The following is a 23,566-nucleotide window of genomic DNA, read 5'->3' as shown; positions in this document are numbered from 1 at the left end:
TGCATTCTTTCCAAAAATCGGGATTTTTTTTAAAACGCCAAAAATTGGGACTGTACCGCCAGAAGCAGGATGTCTGGTCTCTTAGTCTTGGGAGCATTCGGCCCCACTTCCAAGCGGGACTCATTTACTTCACTGCAATGGTTGACTCTTCGAATGCCCTCACTTTCGCATGCCACTAGGGTGCCCAAGAATGATCCCTTGTGTTGATAGCCTGGCACAAAGCATTGCTGTCCCTCCTGCCTAGTGTTGCTAGTTAGTAGATATGAATGCATTTCTCTCAATGCGGGTCACAGACCTGTTATCTATAATTTGCATACTAGGGGAAGGGAGCAAGAGTTAGAGTTGACAACCCACTCCACTTCCTGTTTATAAAGAAAAAAACCAGTATATCCTCAAGGGACCCTCTGAGATAAGGGATTTCAGTTTTATGCAGGGGACCAGAGGAAGCAGTTGTCAATGAAGGTGTTGAACTGGTAGGGCTTATCACTTAGACAACTTCTCAACCAGGCACCCTCGCGACACGACATGAACGTTATTTCCAGCTGGTACATTCTCACTCACTAGAACTAGTAATCCACTTCATTTACTCCCCTGCCAATTCCCTCTCCAAAGTGAATGAGGTTCCCTTTCCCTTGTATTCTGTCTGCGTTGCTTCGCTCAGTGTTCTTTATTGTCCTTCTCTGGGTTCTCGTCACCATGCAATGGCTACCCAGAACTCACAGATAAAATTCATGATTGAAGAGTTCATTAAGAAACGGGAAGTTGTAATGCCAGTGAGAAATGCTCGGGGTTGAGTTGTTTACACATTTTTAAAGTCTGCTAATAATTTTACCCAAAGTGGCATACCTCTCCATTGTAAGCCTCAACCCGAAGACATGTAGCTCAAGCTCCCTGAGTTCAGTGTGCAGAGGCACCCCACTGCAGTAAGCCTCAGCCCAAAGACACTCAGCTCCCCTTCTGTGGGCCAGCAAGCCCAGTTTGCCCAATGGAGTGCCTACAGTCACCTCAACCTACAATGCCAGCCTCCTGCCCAAGAGCACACAGCTTGACTCACGCATGGGTGGGGAAGCCCAACACTGCTCCTTGTTCTGGCTCTGCTGCTGCTCCTCTGACGGTGTAGCTATCTTCTGGATCCAGGCGGATCGCTGTGAAGGAGTCTCAGGTCCAAAGTAAGTGCTCCACTCCTGGCACTTGCTGGTAATGAGATCTGTCTCCCTACTTCTCAGAGGACTTGTTTTATACTCAGCTGGATGGCATTGCAGGGAATCCTCTGCACAATCGTTCACGGCAAATCCTATCAGCATCTTCCCCCACCTTTTACCAGACCCCTGCAGGGAAAGGTCATGTGTGGGAGTGAGAGGCTGGCTAGAAAAGCCACATTAAACAATTCCCTGCTCCTGCACTGTTTGGGGTGTCTGTGGTTCTTTGCTTTGAAAACAACGGATGCCCCTGTTTTGTTGATGCTTATCTGTCATGTGCTTACCTTTCTTATTGGGTATTCTACCTCTCTGGAGCAGGGCAACCCCCATACAGTATTCTTGACTTGCTTTCATTCTGAGTGAAGGCTGGGGGGTTGGGGGGTGGGGCAGGAGGCTGGATGGCCGATGAGAGAGCTTCGGTTTTCTTGACAGGAATAGATGGTTTGGAAACTTTACTTTGAGGGAGATGAGAGATGCCAATGGTTTGCCTTGCTTGAGGTTAACGACACCCCCAAGACTAAAAGTCAGGGGGCTAAGGAGGCCCATCTTTTTGGTTGCATCTGAAAAGAATTGATATCCGGTCTTATTGAACTATAAATGAAATGGGAGCGAGCTGTGGTGAAAATACCATGGACTTTCATTGTTCTCACCAAAATGTGGTGACTTTTTCACTCAATGTTTCATCCTGTTCTGGGTGCCCTTAGGACAATTTTCAGGGACTTTAGATAGCTGTTTTTGTTTGCTTTAAAACGAACCCTCATGAGTGAAATGGTTGTTTTCCTAGGGAGAGCTTGCTCCAGCTCTCACATCATCTTTTTGGAAGCCTGCATTTGCTCCCTGTCCCTGCAAATGTTTAGTTGAACACAGCCCAGTCCCTTGTGTGACGGGCTGTCTGTGGCATTTCATGTCGCAATGCAGAGTTGTGCAGTAATAGAGACTTAATAGCTTACCAGACTTAAAATATTGACTATTCAGTACTTTATAGAAAAGGTTTGCTAATTGAGCACATGATTTCTCTTTTCTGCTTATAAACTTTATATTACAAAACTACTGATACATAAAGAGGCAATGAAACAATGTGCAGTCAGAGTGTAGGGAAAATCACGGTCAATTCATTCATTCATTCATCACTGTTCTCTGTATTTTGTCTGTGATTTTGCCAGCTTTAAAATGTTTCATTTTGGTGGTATATTTCCTTGTCTAACTCACGGGACCATTTTAGACCTAATGTCTTATTTTCATAATATTTCTTAGCTTGTAATAACTTTACAATATTTTGTAATACATATTATTTTGCAATAGTCTTATTAAAGTGGGGCCCCTACATTATGTAAACTTCCTTCGTAAGTGAGTGACCAGTATGATGAAAGTTGTAACATCGCATCTCTTCCGTTCCAGTCCTTAGAATCTGGAATATAGGACTGGAAAGAGTCTCAGGACTGAATGATGCAGGACGCATCCAAAGAGGAGGACAGAGTATGCAGTGTCACTGCACCAAAAAGAGCTAGTCCACATTCAGCCTCTTCAGGAGGTAGCATGTGAGCAAGAGGCCATGCTGTTGAAGGAAGAGTATAAGCTGCACTGAAGGCAGTAGCCAAAAACAAGGCTCCAGGAGTTGAGGGAATACCAACTGAAATGTGTCAGCAAGCTGACGCAGCACTGGAAACGCTCACTCACCTACGTCAGGAAATTTGGAAGATCAACTGAGGGAAGAGATCCATATTTGTGTCCATTTCAAAGGTAACCCAAAAAATCCCCATATTATAGAACGAAATCATCGATATCACCTGCAAGTAAAATTCTTCAGAAGATGACTCAACATCAGTTGCAGCAGGACATTGACCGGGCGCTACCAGAGGTTCAGGCTCGATCCAGAAGAGGACTTGAAACAAGGGACGTCATTGCTGATGTAGATGGATCTTGGTTGAAAGCAGAGAAGACCAGAAAGATGTTGACTTGTGTTTTTGACTGGGTGGCTCATAAAAATTGTGAATAGCCTTGAGAAGAATGGGAATTCTACAACACTTAATTGTGCTCACGTGAAACTTGTACGTGGATCAAGAGGCCGCTGTCTGAACAGATGAAGGAATACTAGATGGTTTAAAGTCAGGAAAAGTGTGTGCCAGGATTGTATTCTCTCCCCATACTTATTCTATCTGTATACTGCTGGATTATATGAAGAAGAATGCGTTATCTGGATTGGAGGAAGGCTTATTAACAACTTAAGATATGCAGATGACACAATCTTACTGCAAGCGATGACTGGGAACACTTGCTGATGAAGATCAAGGATGGCAGCCTTCAGGGTAGATTCTAGCTCAATGTAAAGAAGGCCAGAGTCCTCACAAATAGACCACTGGGCAGCATCATGATCAATGGAGAAACAGTTGAAGTAGTCAAGGATTTCATCGTGCTTGGATCACCATCAATGCTTATGGAAGCTGCAGCCCAGAGCTCAAAGGGTGCATTGCATTGGGCAGATCTCCTGCACAACCTCTTTCAAGTGTTGAAAGGATGTTACTTTGAAGATGAGGGTGGCCTGACCGAAGCCATCGTATTTTCAGTTGCCTCATTTGCATGTGACAGTGGACATCGAATACGGAAGACCAAAGAACGATGAATGAATTGCGGTGCTAGAAATGAATATTAAAAGTACTGTGGTCTGCCCAAAGACCCATGCAATCTGTGTTGGAAGAAGTATAGCCAGAGTACTCCTTAGAGGTCAGGATGGTGAGATTTTTGCCTCACGCACATTGAACATGTTACAGGAGAGACCGATCCCTGGGGAAGCGGGCCCTCGTGCTTGTAAGGAAAAGGGGCATGGAAAAGAGGAAGGCCTTTGTCAAGATGGGTTGACATACCGGCTGCAGGAATGGGCCTCAACGTCAGAACGATTGTGAGGATGGCCCAGACCTGGGGTCCAGTCGGAACCAATGCGACGCGCCTAACACCAACGCATCGATCTGGTTATCCATTTACTGCATTCAGAATTGTTAGTCATGTCAGCATGCCCCTTCTTCTACTTACAGAATATTGCAATTGCTCTTTTTACTAAAATGAATAGATCTCAATACCTCTCTGAGATCCAAGGGTTCCGGTGCCACCTTTACCTTTCTGAATGCACCATGTGCGGGTACTACTGCTGGTGTGTCTTCTGGAGATGGACGGAGACATGCTGTGGCTGAGGGACTAGAGTTGGCTGAGCAAGTCACTGAAGGGTGGCAGGAAGTCAGCCTGGTGGTTGGAGAGGGCTGAGTAGGCCAGCACCCTGTGCCTCTTCCTGTCATGGGTTGTAGAAGGTCTCTCTTACCAACTGACCCTGAGCTTGGAGGGGCAGGCTATGGTCAGATACCCAAGACATCGCAAGCACTGGTGGCCCCTGACACCCTGGCCTCTGTCTTTCAGCACTGCTTTAAAGGACACTGCATCTGGCTGACACCTGACATCCTCAAGCGGGACGGAAACTGGGGTGCCTGGAGTCCATTTGGCTCCTGCTCACGCACCTGCGGCACAGGAGTGAAGTTCAGGACTCGCCAGTGTGACAACCCACAGTGAGTTGGCTCCAACATTCCCTTATCCTTCCACGTTAGGGGTTCTTGGAGGCCCTTGGCTAGCTGGCTGTATGCCGCACACTAGTCCCAGAGAGGGTGCCAGGGTAGGCAGCTCTGGCGACTCCTCATTCCACCTAGGAGAAAGTTCAGACTCAAAGGAGGAGGGTGCATGCCCCAGGCCACAAAGCCTACAGAACCAGGGGTGGCTCCTGGGACCTGGAGACCTAGTCTCCTGATCCACCAGCCTGCAGCCACTCCCTGCTGACACAACAGCCCGACTCTACACACTGCGTACTCTGCTCTTCACGGTCAAGGGTCTCAAAAATAGAAGAGGGGACAGAGCAGGCCACAACAGGAAGGGGAGGGCTCTCTTGGCCCTCAGGATGCTGACAGCAGGAGCAGGGGCTGCTATACCCAAATAGCTGTCTTTGATCAGAAGTGAGGCAGGATTGGCAAACATGCCTAGTTGCCCACGGGAGACATACTCTGTAGAGGCTGCCCCAGTGACTGCCAGCCTCCTCACCCTAAAAAATGCTCCCCCTCCTGGCTCCCTGCCCTGTCTCTTCCGGAGGCCTCTCGTTCTCCCCTCCTCCACTCAGTGGTGGGATTCAAAGAGTTAAACAACCGCTCCACTGCCCTAATGACCATTTTAAGTATAAAAACCAATACACCAAAAGGTAACGGTAGTTTATTATTTCATCCACTTAATACTTGAATAAGAACAATAAAGTACAAAAAGCTAGACTATAAACGTTTACATATTAATGAAAATAGTGCGTCATACCCGACCAAAATCAATAAACTTGTTATTGAAGATATTTCCCTATTGCTTCATGATTGACATTCTCACTTGTAATAGTCTTCACTTTTTCCCGAGCATCATCAGCTTTGTGATTTATCGTTAACCATCTTTTCACTGTAGGCGTAGCACCCCATGCTTTCAGAGGGAGGCCGGTTGGACCGTAGTCAGTATGTTTGATCTACGAGAAAGAGGCGACTCTCTTCTCTGAACGTGTTGTGTTCATCTTTGAAAAACTCTTCCACGTTTGCTGAACGTACAGCAGTTGGTCTAACAATATTTGTTAGCTTTTTGAACACTTTCAGAAGTTGCACAATTCATTCATAAGTCCTCGTGGGAATTTGGGATGTAACATGAAGCTGAAATGAGTGTCACCCTCCAGTCGTGTGGCACTTTTTCTCTTGACATTGTATGTTCGTTTCCTGAAGTAACACCTAAGGAAGTAAAAATGCATTTCATCAAGAGTATAGTGGGTTTTATGAAACAGATGAATAACGATTACAAGCGTAGTTCTGTGTAATCTTTTATGCGGGTGGTCGGAATGAACAGTACGACAGGTGCTTAGAACACGCTGTGGTGCAGCTGAATGCTAAAAAAAGAGTAAGGAATGTGGTTTGTGATTTCCACATTGGCGGCTGCTCTGCCACTCACTCACCTGAGAGAACCCTGATGACAAGTGCCATTTTAACAACCGGTTCACCCGACTCAGCAAAATATTAGGGATTGGTTCTGCCCAACCTTTGTGAACCAGCTAAATCCCACCACTGACCCCACCCTCTAAATATGCCCCCGCCAGGCATTTTCTGCGCCCATAGGCACTTCCATTCAGGACCTCACTGTGCCTCACCTGGACTGCCTCAGGGCCCCCTCCTGCCTCCACCCTCAAACTTGGGTTCAGCCTTGGCCTCATGGAGAGGAGGGGTGATAGAGCCAAGGACTGTCTCACTAGAGAGGACCTCTTGCCGTCCTGGCTGCAAACAGATTGAGACTTTTTCTCGGGATTCCAGTGCCAGCCAGCCCTGGGTTGGAGCCGAGGCTTAGGCTCTGCTGTCTGCCAGGTCTGGTCCAGGATGGCGGCTCCCTGGGCTTCCAGCTCCTCCCAGGGCTGTCCTGCCTGCCAGAGGCATCTTGCCCACCCAGAACTGGGGAGAGGGTGCTGTGTCTGCAGGGCAGGCCTTTGTGCATGGGTGCTGCTCTTGAAATGAAGAAGTCACAGAGCCGCCTTTCCCACACCCGGAGCTGAGGCGAGAAACCAGCATCGAGCCTGGCCTAGCCTGAATGCCCACAGGGCCCCGTGGTCACTCGTGGCTTTGGAGTTCCCACGGAGTCAGCGCGGCAGACCTGAGGATCAGCAGGCCTCCCCTGGCGCCTGCCACCCTGGGCTTTTGTTGTGGCCTGGTGGGGAAGGCAGAACAGGTGGGAGATTCGTCAGAGATCCGAAGCAGCTGTGAGCCATGCTCCCAGGGAGCCAGGGAGAGAGAGGTCAGTGCATCCCGTACCAAGATCTGGAGGCTTATAGCCTGGGGAGTCACAGGGCCCAATGACAAGGACAGGGCAGGGCTCGGTCCCTCTCTCAGAAGCCCTTCCCCAGCCCCCTGATACACAAAGGTCCCATAAATGCTGAGGGCTGGCTTCTGTCTCGTGGCACCAAATGCAAGGCCTCTGCTTTCTCTCCAGCCCAGCCAATGGGGGTCGCACCTGCTCAGGCCTTGGCTACAACTTCCAGCTCTGCAACCCCCAGGAATGCCCTGACTCCCAGGCCGACTTCCGAGAGGAGCAGTGCCGCCAGTGGGACCTGCACTTCCAGCATGGCGACGACGCCCAGCACCATTGGCTGCCCCACGAACACCGCGATGGTGAGCCCCTGGTGGGAGGCGGGGCAGGTGGGCAGACAGGCGAGGGGTGGCACCAGCATTCTTTGTCTCTGGGGTATAGGTGTGGACAATACCTGGCCTGACAGCAGAGCCAAACCTGGCCAGAGCTGGGGTCTGGACTCAGCCTAGGCTGGGGACCCAGAACTCTGAGGTTGGCTAACGATTCAGGGCTCAGCTCCCACAGCCACCATCTAGTGGTCCAGATCCCTGTTGCAGTTAGGCCGGCTCTGGAGAAGGGGGTGGAGTTGGAGCTGAATGCAGCTGGGCTGCCCCTTGACAAGAACCAGTTACTCCTGGGCTTCTATCCTTGACTCAGAACTCTTAATGACAATGTCAGAAAGCAAGACGCAAACAAGTGAAGCATTAGAAGGTATTTATTGGCTCATGGAAGTAGAAAGTCTGGGAGCTTCAGCAGGGCTGGATCCGGGGACTTGTGATCGCTCCAGAGCCTTGTTCTACTCTCTCAGATTTAGTTACTCAGTGATGGCATCTCTCCAACGTACAGGGACGGGAATCAGCTACTGGCACCTTAGAGCCTTTGAGTCCGGTGCTTTCAGATACAAGGGGACCCATAGCCACCTGCTGTGGCCCTCGTGGCCAGGAGCTGGGACACACGCTTCCCTGGAGCTTGAGGGCAGGGTTGGGCTGGAGTCTCAAGATCTGAAAGATCTTTTTTTTTTCTCCCAAAGAACAATTGGATGTGGATGCTCATCCACAGTCCGTATGTTCCTGGTTCCCAACATTCCATAGGGACAGATCGCATAGCACCCCTGCCCCAGAGGTTGCTGAGCCGACAGGGCAAGGGCGTCTGGGGTCCCATAGATATCAAGGAGCAGGGCCAGGGGTCTTCTTCAAAGTGACCATATGGGACAACACGCCTGGGCTTCTTTCTGCTCAACTGGCTGGTGGAGTGGTAGAGGCTATGGACTCTCAGAGGTGGGAGCCCCAGCAACTCCTGAAGGTACTGAGGGTGGGGAGGGAGTCTCACTGGGGCAGGAGAAAAGTCAAAGTGATACCAGTTCAAGTGCCTACTATCTTCCAGCCTTGGTTCTAAGTGCTTAGCACGTATTAACATTCAGGAACCTGAAGCGGTGCATAAGACGCACAGATAGGTTAACTATGTTCCCAAGGTGACCTCTGTTGGAGACACAGGGATACTCGTGCTCCTGGGGAGTCGCTGACTCAGCACGCACAGCTAGGAAACGTGTGCCTTCAATCTTGAGTGTGCTATTACTGAAATATTGTAAGTGGGTAGCTTGAGGAACAGAAATGTGTTTTCTCACTTCCAAAACAAAATCGAGTTCACTGTCATTAAATCACCTCTGACTCACAGCAGCCCTATGGGACAGGGCAGAACTGCCTCCGATTTTCTGAAACTGCGAGTCCCTATGGGAGTAGAAAGCCTCCTCTTTCCTCTAAGGAGTGGACGGTGGTTTCTAACTGCCGACCTTCTGGTTAGCAGTCCAACCAGTAACTCACTAGGCCACTAGGACTCCTTACTCTATAGTTCAAGAGGCTAGAGGTCCAAATCAGGGTCTTAGCCAGGTCATTGCCTTCCTTAGTCAGAGCTCTGGGTGTTCCTTGTTTCCTTGGCTTATAGATGATTCTCATGCCACGTGGCACCTCTTTCTGTGTGTATGCGCGTGCCTGTGTCTAATCTGCTCTTGTTATAACTCAGAAGTGATTACGTTTAGAACCCACCCTACTGAGTATGGTTTAATTAATAGAACACGTCCTGCATCAAACAGGACCCTGTTTGTAGGTATGTGGGCCAGGACTTCAAGACACAGTTAGGGATATTGGGGAGAGTGGCAATTAAACCCCTAATAGCCTCTATGTGTACAAGACCATACACTCACACCATCTCTGTGACTTTCTCTCTCAGCACACACATTCACAGCTACACGTTTACAGTGATCCTCTGATTCCCAGGCAACACCCAGGATTCACTTCAACCCATTCATTTTCTTTTTTTGTAACCTCTGTTTCCAGTGGTAAGAAATCTGACTCTCGGGGTCTACAAGGCAAGTGTTTATTTGTTCAGTTCCAGTAGACATATGGCGTGGTTTCGCAATCCTGAACCCATCTTCCCGTGAGGACTTCTTTTATGAACTAGGCCACATGTTATGCAGAGTTCTTTGTTTCGTTCGCCCAAAAGCCTTCAGTAAGATAATCTTCCAAGACTATGCTGGTTAGTTCTTTCCCCACCCCCTCCAGTGGGGTTACGTTAGGGAATTCATATGCGGATGTTTGTTTCCATTTGGAGTCTCCTTCCCCACCACTCGAGCCCTACTTCCTAAGACTAGTCTCAGAAACTCTATGGTCCTGCTCTGTTCTATAGATTTCTTATGAGTTCAAATTGATTCAACAGAATGGGTGCGAATTTTTCAGTTTCCCCCCATTCATGATGAAATGGTAGCTTCGGTTCCTCCCAGGGACTTGGGATATAGGGGGAGGCTGAGGAGGCATGAGCTTCCATTTTGCCCTCTCTTCAAGAAGCAGTAGTGAGCTTCAGCCCCTGCCCCAGACACCAGTGAAGGAGGTGGCGGATGGGCACAGCTGACAGTGAGGCCCTCTTGGTCGTTACCCAGGGACGCCACAACACATTACCAAAATGACAGAACCTTGTTCTCTTTTTTCTGGAGGCTAGAAGTCCAAAACAATCTGCTCGCCCAGTCTTGATCTTTCTAAACACTCTAGCAGAGGATCTTTCCTGATTCCTCCAGGTGCTGGGGTCCCCACTCCACTCTCTGCCTCCATCTTCACATGACCTTCATGCCTTCTGTCTCTGTGTATGCCTTCTCTTCTTATGAGTGCTCCCTGGGGTTGACAATGACTGATCATCCCACCTCTCGTAGGGCACCTCAGGGTGGGTTGGCATTACCAATCTTTCAGTCAGCAACTGCTTGAATCACCCAGGGACTTCCGTTTAGGGAAACCTCTTCCTCAACCCAATACCCCCAAGGTCACAGAACAAATACCAGAGCTGGCCCCTTTCTACTTCTCTTCCAACCCGGGGTTGGGGGCAGCCCTGGGAAGGGCAGGTGAATCATAAGTAGCCCCAGGGGGTCAACACTGTTGCTTCTCTCAGGCAGCCATGGAAAGCCCCCGGGGCTGGCACAGCCAGGCTCCTGCCCACACCTGCTGTTTCTCCCCAGCCAAGGAGCGCTGCCACCTACACTGCGAGTCCAAGGAGACTGGGGAGGTGGTGTCCATGAAGCGTATGGTGCATGATGGGACCCGCTGCTCCTACAAGGATGCCTTCAGCCTCTGCGTGCGTGGGGACTGCAAGGTGAGTGCAGCCTGTGAGGCACGGTGTTTCTGGATCCTGGCTCATCATGTCTCCCCCTCAGGGTGTTTGGGAAGCTTCACGGAGGTGGTAGAAACAGCACCTGGCACAGATTGGACTCTAAGCAAATGTGGAGTAACTCCTTCCTGACTCTGGGAGCCCTGCAACTTCCATGTGCTTAGGAGTCACCGGGGGTGTGGGTGGGGGCTGAGCTCTACACTACCCCAACCCTGTACTCTGCTGGGCCCTGGACTGGGTGCTTGAGGATTGAGATGCTCATCCAAAGACGGCCCAGATGGAGTGCATTGCTTGGCCCTCAGTAGAAACACCTTGCTGGGTTGTCCTTTATTATTGTCCTCGGCGTTTACCTTAGGTAGCCACAAGAAACAACTATGGGATAACCTCAGTACACAGTAGCATCTTGAGGACCTGCTTGCCCCTGGCAGACTCCCCTTGAAACAACTGGAAGCCCCTCCTAGGATGTACATAATGCAAACTGATGACTAGCGGCGAAAGCTGCCGAGTCTGACTGCTGAGGAATGGCAGTGTCTTCAGAGGGCTCTGGAGGAGCCTGGCCGAGCTCCGCAGGCCCTTAGCAGGAGCCCTGATGCAGTAGTGCTTAGAGGGTGGGCTGCTCATCGCAGGACCAGCACTTGGAAATGGCCAGCCACTTCTCAGGAGAAAGACGAAGCTTTCTGCTCCTGTAAAGAGTTCCAGTCTTGGAAATTCACAGAGGGTTGCTGTGAGTCAGCTTTGACTCAACGGCAGTGACTGTGGTTTGGGACTTTTGATATAGAGGCTGGAAGTGTGGGCGGCAGATGTGAGCAGCTGAGGGGTCGCTGCTGGGCTTCCCTCTACTCAGGTGCTCTCAGCAGGACCACAAGCAGCGCTGAAGGAGCTCCCCCACCAAATACCATGGCAATGGGTGATGGCCAGGACACATAGCTGGTTCAGAGCAAGGAGAACAAGTTACCACAAACTAGTGTCGGGGTAGCAAAGGACAGGCAGCAAGTACTGGGGAAAATAGAATTAAATGTTCTATGAGTATAATTATGTTTAGATGACAGCTGTGACTATAGTTGCAAACATAGGAAGCACAGACCAAAACCTTCCTTAGAGCAACTGTTTCAAAACTTCTCATGTTACTCAATTGTTTCCTCTGTCCAGATAGCCTCCTCCTTGATTTTACAATCTGTCGAATTTTGACTTAGTATGTCTTTGGTTACAAACTGTCTCCGGCCTCTTTTATGAAGAGCTCATGAATCAGTAAAGAACCCAAAATATGAGCTGATCCTCAGCCAAGTGCAGTGAGTTCCCCCGATCTGGCTACCACCGAGTCAGCTCAGAATCGAGAAGCATGCCTTCCCCTCACTGCTCTGTGCGCCCCGTGCGCATGCCCTGTGTGCCCCAGCCACTGAAGCTATCTCCAGTTTTCTCTGCAGGCAGACTGGCAGAGTTAGCTAGTGCAAGCCTGATCACTAAGCCCTCTTCTTGGTTAGAGATTGGAGTGGAGGCAATGTGGGGTACCAGCCCCCATAATCAGTCGGTCCAAGGGTTGGTTGTGTAAATGAGGGGTAACAATCAAAGAGACATCAGACAAGAAAAATCATGCAAGATCTAATCTCCAGGACTGCCTTGATTTCAGGAACCAGGTCCATGCAGAGAGAGAGTGAGAGAGAGAGTGAGAGAGAGAGAGAGAGAGAGAGAGAGAGAGAGAGAATATATTTCCAACCAAGGCTTATATGCACTCTAGGGGTGTGAAAGCCCCCCTAATTACAAGTAACCACATACATAACAAAGTGGGGGGTTGTACCCTTACCCTAAAGTGTCCTGAGTACATAGAAGGAGTAGCCTAACACCAGTGGCAGGGGCAGGTAAGGGGGAGTGGTTATCTTCAGAGCCTAGAGAGCAATAGCACGCATCAGCTCCTAAAATTAAAGCCGGCAGACTACATAGCAATCGGCCATGTACTTGTAAGAGGTAGCCTTAAGGTAGCACTATTATGGGAGGATATACTGGGGGACAATATTAATTATGAGAATGTGATTGGGACTCATCTCCAACTCACAAGGGTGAAGGCCTCCCTCCACCCCAGAAACCCAGCCTGCCAGGCTTCTTAATATATGCAAATAAAGGATTCATCCATATACACTCTCCACCGGCTCTCTATTTCCCACAGAGGCAGTCTTCCTGGCTTTCAGAAGAGTACAGAGAGTACCAGTTGACAAAGAAAAGGATTCCTCATCATCCTCTTCTTCCTCGTCCATCTCTTCCCCCTCCCCCCTTTCCTCCTCACCTCCTCCTCTTCCTTTCCCTACTTTTGAAGGGTGAGCTATGGGGCAGTGTCAGGGATGGACCTGGTCTTTGAGTTAATGCAGTAAAGGCAGAAAGCTCACAAGCAACCTGCTGAGCGGAGCCAGGCAAATTCAGGATGGGACCCGGCTCAGGCTGCACAGAGCCCTCTAGTGGCTACACCATCCTGAGGAGTGGACTGAGCACTACCAGGGAAAGTACCTATGGTCACAGGATTCTGTCTTGGTCTCCCCACCAGCCTCCTCACACTTCCTGAGAAGGAAGCACAGAGCAGGGGGTTTCAAGAGGGAACAGGTGCCGGAAGACCCTGTGCGATTCTCGGGTCCTGACAGGCTAGGACCAGAGTAAGGGTGGAGTCACAGCGTTTTTGTCTCCTCCCTCCTGCAGAAGGTGGGTTGTGATGGCGTGATTGGCTCCAGTAAGCAGGAGGACAAGTGTGGCGTGTGTGGAGGAGACAACAGCCACTGCAAAGTGGTCAAAGGGACGTTCACACGCGCACCCAAGAAGCACGGTGAGCCCCCTCCTTCAACTCTGTGCGCAGTGGTGGCCTCCTTCAGACTGCAGGTCCCTAACTGCTCCAGGCAAAGATTTAGGAGGGTGTGTGGAAGGAGAATCCTGTTAGGGACCATGAGAACCAGCCTCCAGGTCACAGGTATAGGGCAGAGCACTAGGTTATAAGGTACAGAGGTTCGGTCTTACATATCTGTCCCTTGCTCCCTGTCTCTGGTCCTGCCCCCCAGCTGGATGTCAGCAGGAATCCCCTGAGCTAATCAGTAAAGCGCCCAGACCAGTACATGTGTCCCCTCTGGGCCACAAGATGGGGCTGGCAAAGTTGAGTTCTCTGTAGAAGGAGTTTCTGGGAAAACAGCCCTCTTGAGAGCCTTCCCTGAAAGCGGCCTCTCCCTTGATGCTTGATGCTCGGGCTGAGGTCCCAGCAGCCAGCTGCGCCCATTTGGCCCTCCGGCTTTGGGTTCAGAGTCCAAACCATGGAACTTGAAATCAAGTGGTGGGGTTGCCCTTCTCCATGACCCTATGAGAGCCCCACCTCTTCCCTCAGAAGATGGCTAAGTCCAGACAGGCTCCTCATTTGCTGAGGGCTGCCCTCACAGTGAGATGCCCAGATAGCCATAGGAATCCTGGGTAGTTGAGGGGATGGATGTCTGGGATGTGTTTCTGAGGCTCTTCAGAACCGTTGGGGGTAGGGGGAAGCTTTGCCAGCTGGCCTGCAGCCCCAACAAACACCACAGCAGCTTGCTGTTGACTCCTTCCTGGTTTTTTTCAACCTCTGAAAATACCGGGACTACCAGGACCTCCAGGAAGGCCTTCCTTGCCTTACCTCTTCTTTTCTCATTTGCCTTTGTCTTTCCACACCCAAACAAAGGTTATATCAAGATGTTTGAGATACCAACAGGAGCCAGGCACCTGCTTATCCAGGAGATGGACACCACCAGCCACCAACTGGGTGAGTCTCCAAAGTCCGGACCTTTCTACCGATAATTGGACCATCTCTATGCCAGGACAACTTGGTATATCCAAGACCTGTCTCTTCTAGAGGTGGGCAGAAGGCCCAGGGGTCCGCCCCACCTCCACCTTTCCTTCACGGTGCCCCCATGCTGCACCTGTCTAGGGTTATTGGCCACTGGAGACACCAGGGGTTGGAATCAGAGTGCTCTTCAACAGCGACTGTGGAGGGACATGTGCCCAGGCCACGTGTCCTTCCCCCACCCCATCAGCAGAACCAATGATTCCCTAGCCCATTTGTCTCAAGCTTCCCCAAACCCCATTAGAAGACCCCACTGAGGAAGGACACATACATGGGGAGCAGGGTCCTGGGGGTCCTTGAGTTCTCACCCCACAAGAGGGCATGGAGTACAGCCACCCGATGAACTCGGGAAGTGTATGGACTATTTTCAATACTTTAATTTCAAATTCAAGAGATTCCTCAAAAATTATGAATGCCTGGCATCTCTTAGAAACTCAAATGTTCCAACAACTCTAGATACCCCTCCCACCTGGTCTACCCTGTCCTCAGTCTTTTGATTGCCCAAGCAACCTCGGGACCCCTCACAGCGGCCTCACCTATCCACATGCTTCTCTCCCTGAAGGCATCCCTGCTCTACCACCAGGTTGGGCCTGAGGCTTAAGCCATATTGATGCAGGGACCACTTGGCGACCCTGAAAACAAATCCTCCCATTTGAGCCCAAATCTTCCAATTTGCCTTACATACTTTGGGCATGTTATCAGGAGAGACCAGTCCCTGGAGAAGGGCATCGTGCTTGGTAAAGTAGAGGGGGCAGCAAAGAAGAGGAAGGCTCACAACAAGATGGACTGGCAGTGGCTGCAACAATGGGCTCAAGCATAGGAACGGTCGTGAGACTATACAGGACTGGCCAGTGTTTCATTCGGTTGTACACAGGGTCTCTATGGTTTAGGTGCCAACTAAATGGCACCTAACAACAACAACATTACCAGTGCCTCTAGAGCGGGACCCCAAACCAAACTCACTGGCACTGAGCCAATGCCAACACCTAGCGATGCCCATGTGGGTTTCCAAGAGTGTAACTGTTTATGGGAGCAGAAAGCCCAGTCTCGCTCCCTCTGTGGACCAGGTGGATCAGAGCCCAATGCTTAACCACTCCTCCACCAGCAGTTCTTAAATGCCCTGTTTCAACACCCCCAGCAATGCCTGACAAATACAAGACCCCTTTCTCACGCGTACTTTTCTTTCTTATTTATTTTAAGCAGAACATTTGATCCCCCTAAATGTTAAACCAAGACCACTTGCCTTAAATAGAAAGTAAATGGAAAAATCAAATCCTAACACAAAGACACCTCTACCCACTGTTTCTGGCTCGAGGTCCTCCTTCTGAGGCCTGTGTGTTTCTGCTGAAAAGAGGGCAAGTGTGGTGGCTGTTGTCGATGCCATTGTGTCCTTCTGACCCAGAGACTCTGTACAAAGCTCCACCAAGCGCATGCGTCCTCACCTTTGTTCCCAGATTCGGGCCCCCTGTGGCGGTCACTGTGTCTGATCTTCCTCTTTTTCACTGACCCCTACTAAGCAGGACGTCTCTCTCCAGGGGCTGGCCCCTCCTGAGGACATGTCCGCCAGCCGTGTTTCTAAGGAGCGCTCTGATGTACTTCTTCCAAGACAGATTTGTTCATTCTCCTGGCAGTCAATGGCATATCGAACATTGTTTGCCAACACTATAATTCAAAGGCATCATTTCTTCTTATATTGTCCAACTCCTGCATACAGACGAAGAGATTACAAATGTTATGGCTGGGGTCAGCCCTCAAAGTGACATCCTTGCTCTTCAACACTTTATAGAGATCTTGTGCGGCAGACTTGCCTAATGCACTTTGTCATTTGATGTCTTGCCTGCTGCTTCCGTGAGCATTGATTACGGACACAAGCAACATGAAATCCTTGGCAACTTCGATCATGATGTGGTCTGTTGTTCCATCTGTACGGATTTGGGTTTGCTTTATATGGAGCTGTATTCCATACTGAAGGCTGCAGCATTTGAGCACAGTATTTGACACTGCGGCAAGTGCCTCAAGTCCTCCTCACTTTCAGCAAGCAAGGTTGTACCATTTACGCATGGAAGATTGTTAACAAACCGTTATCCAATCCGGATGCTGAATTCTTCTTCATATGGGGGCCGCTCCTCAGGTTAGTTGCTCACCAAACAGATTGGATAAACATGGTGGTAGTCTTCAACCCTGACACACATCTTTCTTGATTTTAAACCATGCAGTATTTTCATGTTCTATTCTGCCCATTTCTTGGTTCACAGGTAGGTTTCTCATGAGCACAATGATATATTCTGGAATTCCCATTCTACTCCATGTTATCCATGTTTTTTATGATCCCCTCAGTCTAATGTCTTTACATAGACAATGAAACATCTTTCTTGTATTCTCTACTTTCAGTCAAAATCCATGACATGTTAACAATTCTATTTCCCAGGCCTTATCCCTTTCTAAATCTGGCTTGAATTTCTGGCAGCTCCCCTTTGATGTATGGCTGCAACCATTTTTGTATTATTGTCAGCAAAAATCTACTTGCATGGTATATATATTAGTGAGGTTGTTAGTCAATTTCTGCATTCTGTTGGCTCACCTTTGTTTGGAATGAGCACAGATATGAATGTCTTCCTTTCAGTCTTCCAATAGCCTTGGCTTAAATTACTGAGTCCTTATAGTGCTTCATCAGTTTGTTGAAAAATTCCACCAATTTCTAGAGCTTTGTTTTTGGCCAAGATCTTCAGTGTAACTTGGACTTCTTCCTTCAACACAGGTGGTTCTCGATCACATCCTACCTTCCTGAGATGGTTGAACATCAAACCAATTCTTTTTGGCACAGCTCTTTTACTTCATAATTTCTTATATTTGCGTTAGCTACTCTACATTTCAGAATTTTTTTTGAACTATACTTGATCTTTTCCTTCTTTCCTGTCTTTTAAATGATGTTTCCCTCTCTTTGTGCATGATATCCTTGATGTCATCCTACAGCTTGTCAAATCTTCTGTCATTAGTGTTCACTGCACAAATCTGTTCTTGAGATGTTCTCTAAATTCAAGGTTGCAGTTTGGCTCACATGGACTTGTTCACTTTTCTTCAGCTTCAGCCTGAGCTTGAATAAAAGCAATTGATGGTCTCTTTCACCATTGGCCCTGGCCTCATTCTGACTGATAACATTGAACTTCTCCATCTTTTCTTACTACAGATGTAGTCCATTTGATTCCTGTGAATTTCATCTAGTGAGGTCAACTGATCCTTCTTCAAGGAGCCCTGGTGGTGTAGTAGATTATATATTGGGCTGCCAACTGCAAGGTCAGCAGTTTGAACCCCCAGCCACCTTATGGGAGAAAGATGAGGCTTTCTGCCTCCATAAAGATGCATAGCCTTGGAAACTCTATTAAGAAGTTCTACTCTGTCTTCTAGGGTGGTTATGAGTCACACTTGACTCAACTACAGTTGTTTTGTTTTAATTTGGAGATCCCTTTTTATCTGTTTCCACCTTTCTCATTCCAGTTACTAGTAGTTATCAATGCATCTTGGTTGCATATCTGATCCATTTCAGACTGCAGGTGTTGGTAAAATTTCTCACCTTTGACGGCAGTGCTTTTATTAACTGTCTTTCTTGTTGACATACAGATATTCTCCTATCACTGACAGCATTCTATTGCAGGATAGACCTTGCAATGTCCTTTTTGGCAAGGAATGCAACAGCGCTCCACTTTGATTCCTTTGATTGCCTCACATAGGTGGACCATAAGGTTATCTGATTCAAAATGGGCAATTTACTTCACTGATCCTTAGATATTGATCTTTATACATTCTATTTCATTTTTGACAACTTCCAATTTTCTTACATTCATATTTCATACAGTCTATGTTCATATTATAAGATCTCCTGTGGCTCAATTATCAGAAATGGACCACCTCTTCCTTCTTCCTAGTCTTTCTTAGTTTGGAAGCTTCACTGAACTCTGTCCACCACAGATGACCCTGCTCATATTTGAAACACCAGTGGCATAGCTTCCGGCATCACAGTAACGCACAAGCCAACACAGTGATACAAACTGGCAGCAAATGTTAGAGTGAAAGACCCACTGGCAGGGAGCTGAGCCTCTTTCTGTGAGGTGCACAGAGTCTCACAGGAGATATGCGAAAGGAATGAATGAGTTTCATACTCTGTGCCCCTGAGAATCACGAGTGCCACCAGGAGCCCAGATTCCATGCTACAGGAACAAAGGGTACGGGTTTCCTGGCCAGCCAGGCTCTTGGCTTCCAAACATTATTGTGGCTGCCCATTGACTGTGTGACTCCTCCCAGTCTGTCCAGCCCTTTCCAGTATGATCTGGGTGGAGCCACGCCTATGCAGCTGGACCATCCTCACTCCCATCCCTCATGTAACTTTCCCAGGACTCTTTGCCTTGGTGCTTAGCATATACCCTGCACCCCTTAAGAGATGCTTCTTTGGCAGCCTGTCTATGTCTAAGTGTCCATGAGTGGGCTTGTATAAGTCTGAACATCCATCGGGCCAGGCCTTCAGTCTGATAGGGGCAGCCTCCAGGAAGATCTAGGTCCAGGAGAGGGCAAGGCTCCAAATATAATTTAGACTCTCAGTGGGTGTAGATAGATCCCTGGCAGACAGAGGGAGGCACAGGTGGCGTTCAGGATGAGAGACAACTAGAGGTAAGGACCACTTCTCAGAATCCTCCTTGGGAATTTTGGGGACTCTGTGTACCTGCAGGTTCCTAACTGTTTGGGGCAAAATTATGGGAGTGTGTGTTGGGGGAATTCCTCAGTCAGGCACAGCCACAGCCAGTGGCTAGGTGGACAGGGAACAAGGAGATTGTTGATCAAAGCAGATAATGCTATGCCCTGATAACACAAAAGGCAGGTCTTAGAAATCTTGGAGATGTAGAAGGCCTCCCTGCCACTCCAAACCTGGATACCAGGTCTGCCAGCCCCTCCCAATCCCCCGCCAAGGGCCTGAATCCTGTCCTTGGATGACCAGGGAATGGGCGCCTTTTTCTTTCTCAGCCATTAAGAACCTGGAGACGGGAAAGTTCATTTTAAATGAACAGAATGATGTGGCTTCTACTTCCAAGTCCTTCATTGCCATGGGTGTGGAATGGGAGTACCGTGATGAGGACGGACGGAAGACGCTGCAGACCATGGGCCCCCTCCGGGGCACAATCACCGTCCTGGTGAGTCCACACTCGTGCCTGTCTTCCATCCCCATAGGCAAGGGCCCATCTTGGCTGGGGCAAAACTGGCTGCTGGGGCAAGGAGGAGGAGGGACTCTGAGGGACACTAAGCTTCCTTCCCTGTCCCTTCAGACCAAGTGGCCCTCTGGTCTACCCGTTGGACCAGGACCTCCACTTCAGAACAAAGAATGCATACGGGGCCATGTGTCTGGTCTGAGGTCTGCCATCAATCCCTGGTGAACAAATTCTGCCCCCTTAGGATTTCAGTCTCCTAATCCGAATGAGATCCACAGCTACTGTTTATCACATGCAGTCAGGCCTGCTATTGCTTTCCAACAGAGGGAGGCACAGGTGGCGTTCAGGATGAGAGACAACTAGCACAGATCACAATATATTTCCCCCTCAAACAGAACCAGACCCTGATTTCTGAGTCTTAGAAATGGTAGTGAAGGGGTTTGGGTAGAATTTCTGGTTATAGGGTCTTGGGAGTGGCTGGTTTGTCTAACCACTCTAAAAAAATTAATTTTCATTGCTTAAGTAATATATTTTATTCATAAAATGATAATAATAAAGCACTACAGATAAGGCTAAAGTCCCTTATAACAACCTCACCCCCTAAGAAAAGTCATTGTGAATGGGTTTGGTCATTACCAGTCCTCCGAATTCCATAAGTGAGCGGACACCTGAAGGTATGATTTGAGGTCAGATGTGCTTCCTCAACTCACCTCATCTGCAATGTCCCTTCTGCCTGCCCAAATGCTTTTGGTGACCTACCTATATATGTTGGGCGATGGCAGAGGCCCTCGGTGAGTGTACAAGCCACATCAAACGTATCCTCGGGCTCCTGTCTGAATGGACCAGTGCTGGTGCCTCTGGGGGAGTCCTGAGTGAGAGAGGGAAGCCGAAAGGCCACCTATGGAGCTCCCTTTTGCCTGTAAGCAAACACGTGGTGGGACAGCTTATCCTTCACCACGAGCAGTCCTTGGGAAGCTCAGAAAGTGGAGGCATGCTGTGGCAGGCACCGCCAGTTCCTTTGGGAGGAGGACCTGAGGCTGGGATTCCCAGTAATGGCTCTACACTGGTCACCAAAGTTGGGCAAAGAGGGGTGCCAACACTTACACCATCTGGGGGTGGGCTCAGGTCATCCCACAGGGCAACAACCGGATCTCACTGACCTACAAATACATGATCCATGAGGACTCACTCAACGTCGACAACAACAATGTCCTGGAAGAGGACTCCATGGACTATGAGTGGGCCCTGAAGAAGTGGTCACCCTGCTCCAAGCCCTGTGGTGGAGGTAAGTGTGCCTGGCATTGGGGTCCTTGACCAGGGGCCCTGAGAGTAACTGAAAAGAGGTGCAATAGACCCTCATAGAAAGGAGCTTGAAGCAAGATGGTGGTGGCATGATGCAAGGACAAGGAATTGATTAGCCTAGTGGTGTTCTGTGGGGTCAAGGCGTTTCCCAGGCCGATGGATGGCCCCACTTCATGTGGCCCAGGCAGTTGCCTCTGGACCTGTGCAAGAGGTCTGACCTATATAAACAAGGCCCAGCCTGGCCTACCAGGGGATAATGAGTAGGCAGGTAGAGCAAATGCTCAAGGTCAAAAGAAGGGCATGGAGACACTGAGGATATCAGCTTGGTGGGATGGGCATATTACAGCAAAGGGGCTGGTTGGTGGAGCTTAGCAGGGGGGACTTGATGGCTCTCTCCAAGCACTAGGGAGACAGAGACACGGAAAGCCTAATTCGGTGCTGAGAATAGGTGGGAGAGGCCAGTCAGCTTTGGGCAGTTGTGGGTAGGATTGCCGGTGGTAGTCAGCTTATGACCCACTGAGGTATGACAGAGCCCTTTGTTGTAAGGGATGTCCTGTGCATTTGAGGATGTTTAGCAGCATCTATGGTCTATACCCACTAGTTGCCAGTAGTACAACCAACTCCTGTGGCAAGCAAAAATGTCCCAGGTCCTGGTGCATGCCCTCTGGAGGGCCAACCAACTTGATGGCTGCTCTATACTATGGGCAAAGGTGTGGAGTGGACCCTGTTCATTTCACGCAACTCTTGGCCCACCCAGGTCACCTATACTTATTAAGATAAGGTGCCAAAAATAACCAAGAGATGAGAGTAGAAGAAGAGCCTCCTGCCTTGCCCAGGAAGCCATAGAAGGGGAAGAAGGTAGCCCTCTCCATTCTCAGCCTCGCGCTGTCAGCTGCAGATGGGACCAGCTAATGCTCAACTTCCTATCATCTTCAGGGAAGGGAGGAAAGCAGCAGCAGGGGTCCCAGGCTAAGAAACTAGCCCCTCCATGCACAGTTCAGGGGACCTGCTGCCCAATCAAATGCTCACACTCTTAACTTCAGGATCTCAGTTCACCAAGTACGGTTGCCGCCGGAGGCTGGATCACAAGATGGTGCACCGCAGCTACTGCGATGCTGTGGAGAAGCCCAGTGCCATCCGCCGTGCCTGCAACCCACAAGAGTGCTCCCAACCCATGTGAGTATGGACCTCCCCCACTGGCCCGGGGCCCCTTAGAGGAGCGGTTCAGAGCTACTAGGGGCGCCTGTGACGGGAGATGGGGGAACTGGAAGCCCTGAGCTGCTCAGAGCCAGCCACCCGAGGCATTTAAGGGGCACTTTCTCAGTCACAAGGAAGCTAGTGGTGCTATGTGTTAGACATTGGGCTGCAAACCACAGATTCAGCCGTTCTAATGCAAAGGCTGCTCCTCTGGAGACAGATGAGGTGTCTGCTCCTATAATATGTAGTCCTATGTAGTGTTACTGTGAGTTCAAATTGAGCTGACGGCCGTGAGTTTGGTTGGGGGTCTGGTTCTCATTCACCATGTTTGTAAGGAGTGTCCCAGCTCAGCTTTATTCACCAAAATCAGCAGCGTGAACCTTAGAAATGACAACGGATGGCAGGTTGTTGCCCAAGCAGCTCATGATGTGCCTGGTCTAGATTTTCATCCTGCACTCCGCAGGTAGGACTGTGCTTCTGAGCCTTGGTTCCTTGCATGGGGCTGAGAAGAGAAGGAAAAACAAACCACCCCCACCCCACTGTTCTTGAGTCCATTCTGATTCACAGCAGCCCTGTAAGGAATGGTCCATTTTGGTTACCGGGCCTTTAAGTTTTTACATAATCTTTCTTACTCTGAGTTGCTGGTGGGTTTGAACTGTTGATCTTGTGGGTAGCAGCTCAATGAATAGCCCATTATGCCACCAGAGCTCCTTGAGAGGGGAAGAGGGTTACTAAATAGACAGGTGGAGCTCCAGGAGATAGGGGGGCGCTGAGGGTGTTCTGTCCAGAAGGGCCTGGGACATCAGCAGAAAGTGAGTCCAAAGGACAGCTGGCATGAGGCCGGTCCAGAGGGCATATGCGCCATCTATAGGACCCGGGTCAACGAAGTCCTAGGCTCTTCTCAGCTCAGGGGTACAGTCTCCTCCACACCTGTGTAGGCTAGGAAAGGTGTGCCTCCAAAGAGAAGACCAACTTCTCCCTGGCCTGGAGTATGAACAGACTGGCCTCTGGGGGCTGACCATGCTGCTCTGCCCTGGCAGATGGGTGACGGGCGAGTGGGAGCCATGCAGCCAGAGCTGTGGACGGACAGGCATGCAGGCCCGCTCAGTGCGCTGCATCCAGCCACTCCACGACAACACCAACCGCTCGGTGCACACCAAGCACTGCAATGACGCTCGGCCCGAGGGCCGCCGGGCCTGCAACCGTGAGCTCTGCCCTGGCCGCTGGCGGGCTGGGCCCTGGTCCCAGGTAAGAGGCCCCAGACTCTTAGCCCCTGACCCCCACCAGGGTTTTGGTGAGACTTC

At 49.7% G+C, this 23,566-nt stretch overlaps 1 protein-coding gene across 1 annotated transcript in view; it reads left to right on the top strand.

Annotated features, from left to right (window-relative positions):
- The window catches only part of ADAMTS2 (ADAM metallopeptidase with thrombospondin type 1 motif 2), a 111,039-nt gene that overhangs the window by 46,685 nt on the left and 40,788 nt on the right, over nucleotides 1-23,566 (top strand). The window contains exons 4-13 of the mRNA XM_045284678.1: nucleotides 3,968-4,004; nucleotides 4,605-4,750; nucleotides 7,227-7,405; nucleotides 10,582-10,715; nucleotides 13,413-13,536; nucleotides 14,407-14,487; nucleotides 19,582-19,748; nucleotides 20,889-21,048; nucleotides 22,109-22,241; nucleotides 23,303-23,510. Coding sequence (XP_045140613.1) covers nucleotides 3,968-4,004; nucleotides 4,605-4,750; nucleotides 7,227-7,405; nucleotides 10,582-10,715; nucleotides 13,413-13,536; nucleotides 14,407-14,487; nucleotides 19,582-19,748; nucleotides 20,889-21,048; nucleotides 22,109-22,241; nucleotides 23,303-23,510 — 1,369 coding nt within the window. The remainder of the gene's footprint in view (nucleotides 1-3,967; nucleotides 4,005-4,604; nucleotides 4,751-7,226; nucleotides 7,406-10,581; nucleotides 10,716-13,412; nucleotides 13,537-14,406; nucleotides 14,488-19,581; nucleotides 19,749-20,888; nucleotides 21,049-22,108; nucleotides 22,242-23,302; nucleotides 23,511-23,566) is intronic.

Source organism: Echinops telfairi, unplaced genomic scaffold (assembly GCF_000313985.2).
Source record: "Echinops telfairi isolate 266 unplaced genomic scaffold, ASM31398v2 ScPeMD7_7469;HRSCAF=8507_0, whole genome shotgun sequence".
NCBI classification, from domain to species: domain Eukaryota; kingdom Metazoa; phylum Chordata; class Mammalia; order Afrosoricida; family Tenrecidae; genus Echinops; species Echinops telfairi.
This window is presented reverse-complemented; position numbering and strand designations above follow the sequence as displayed.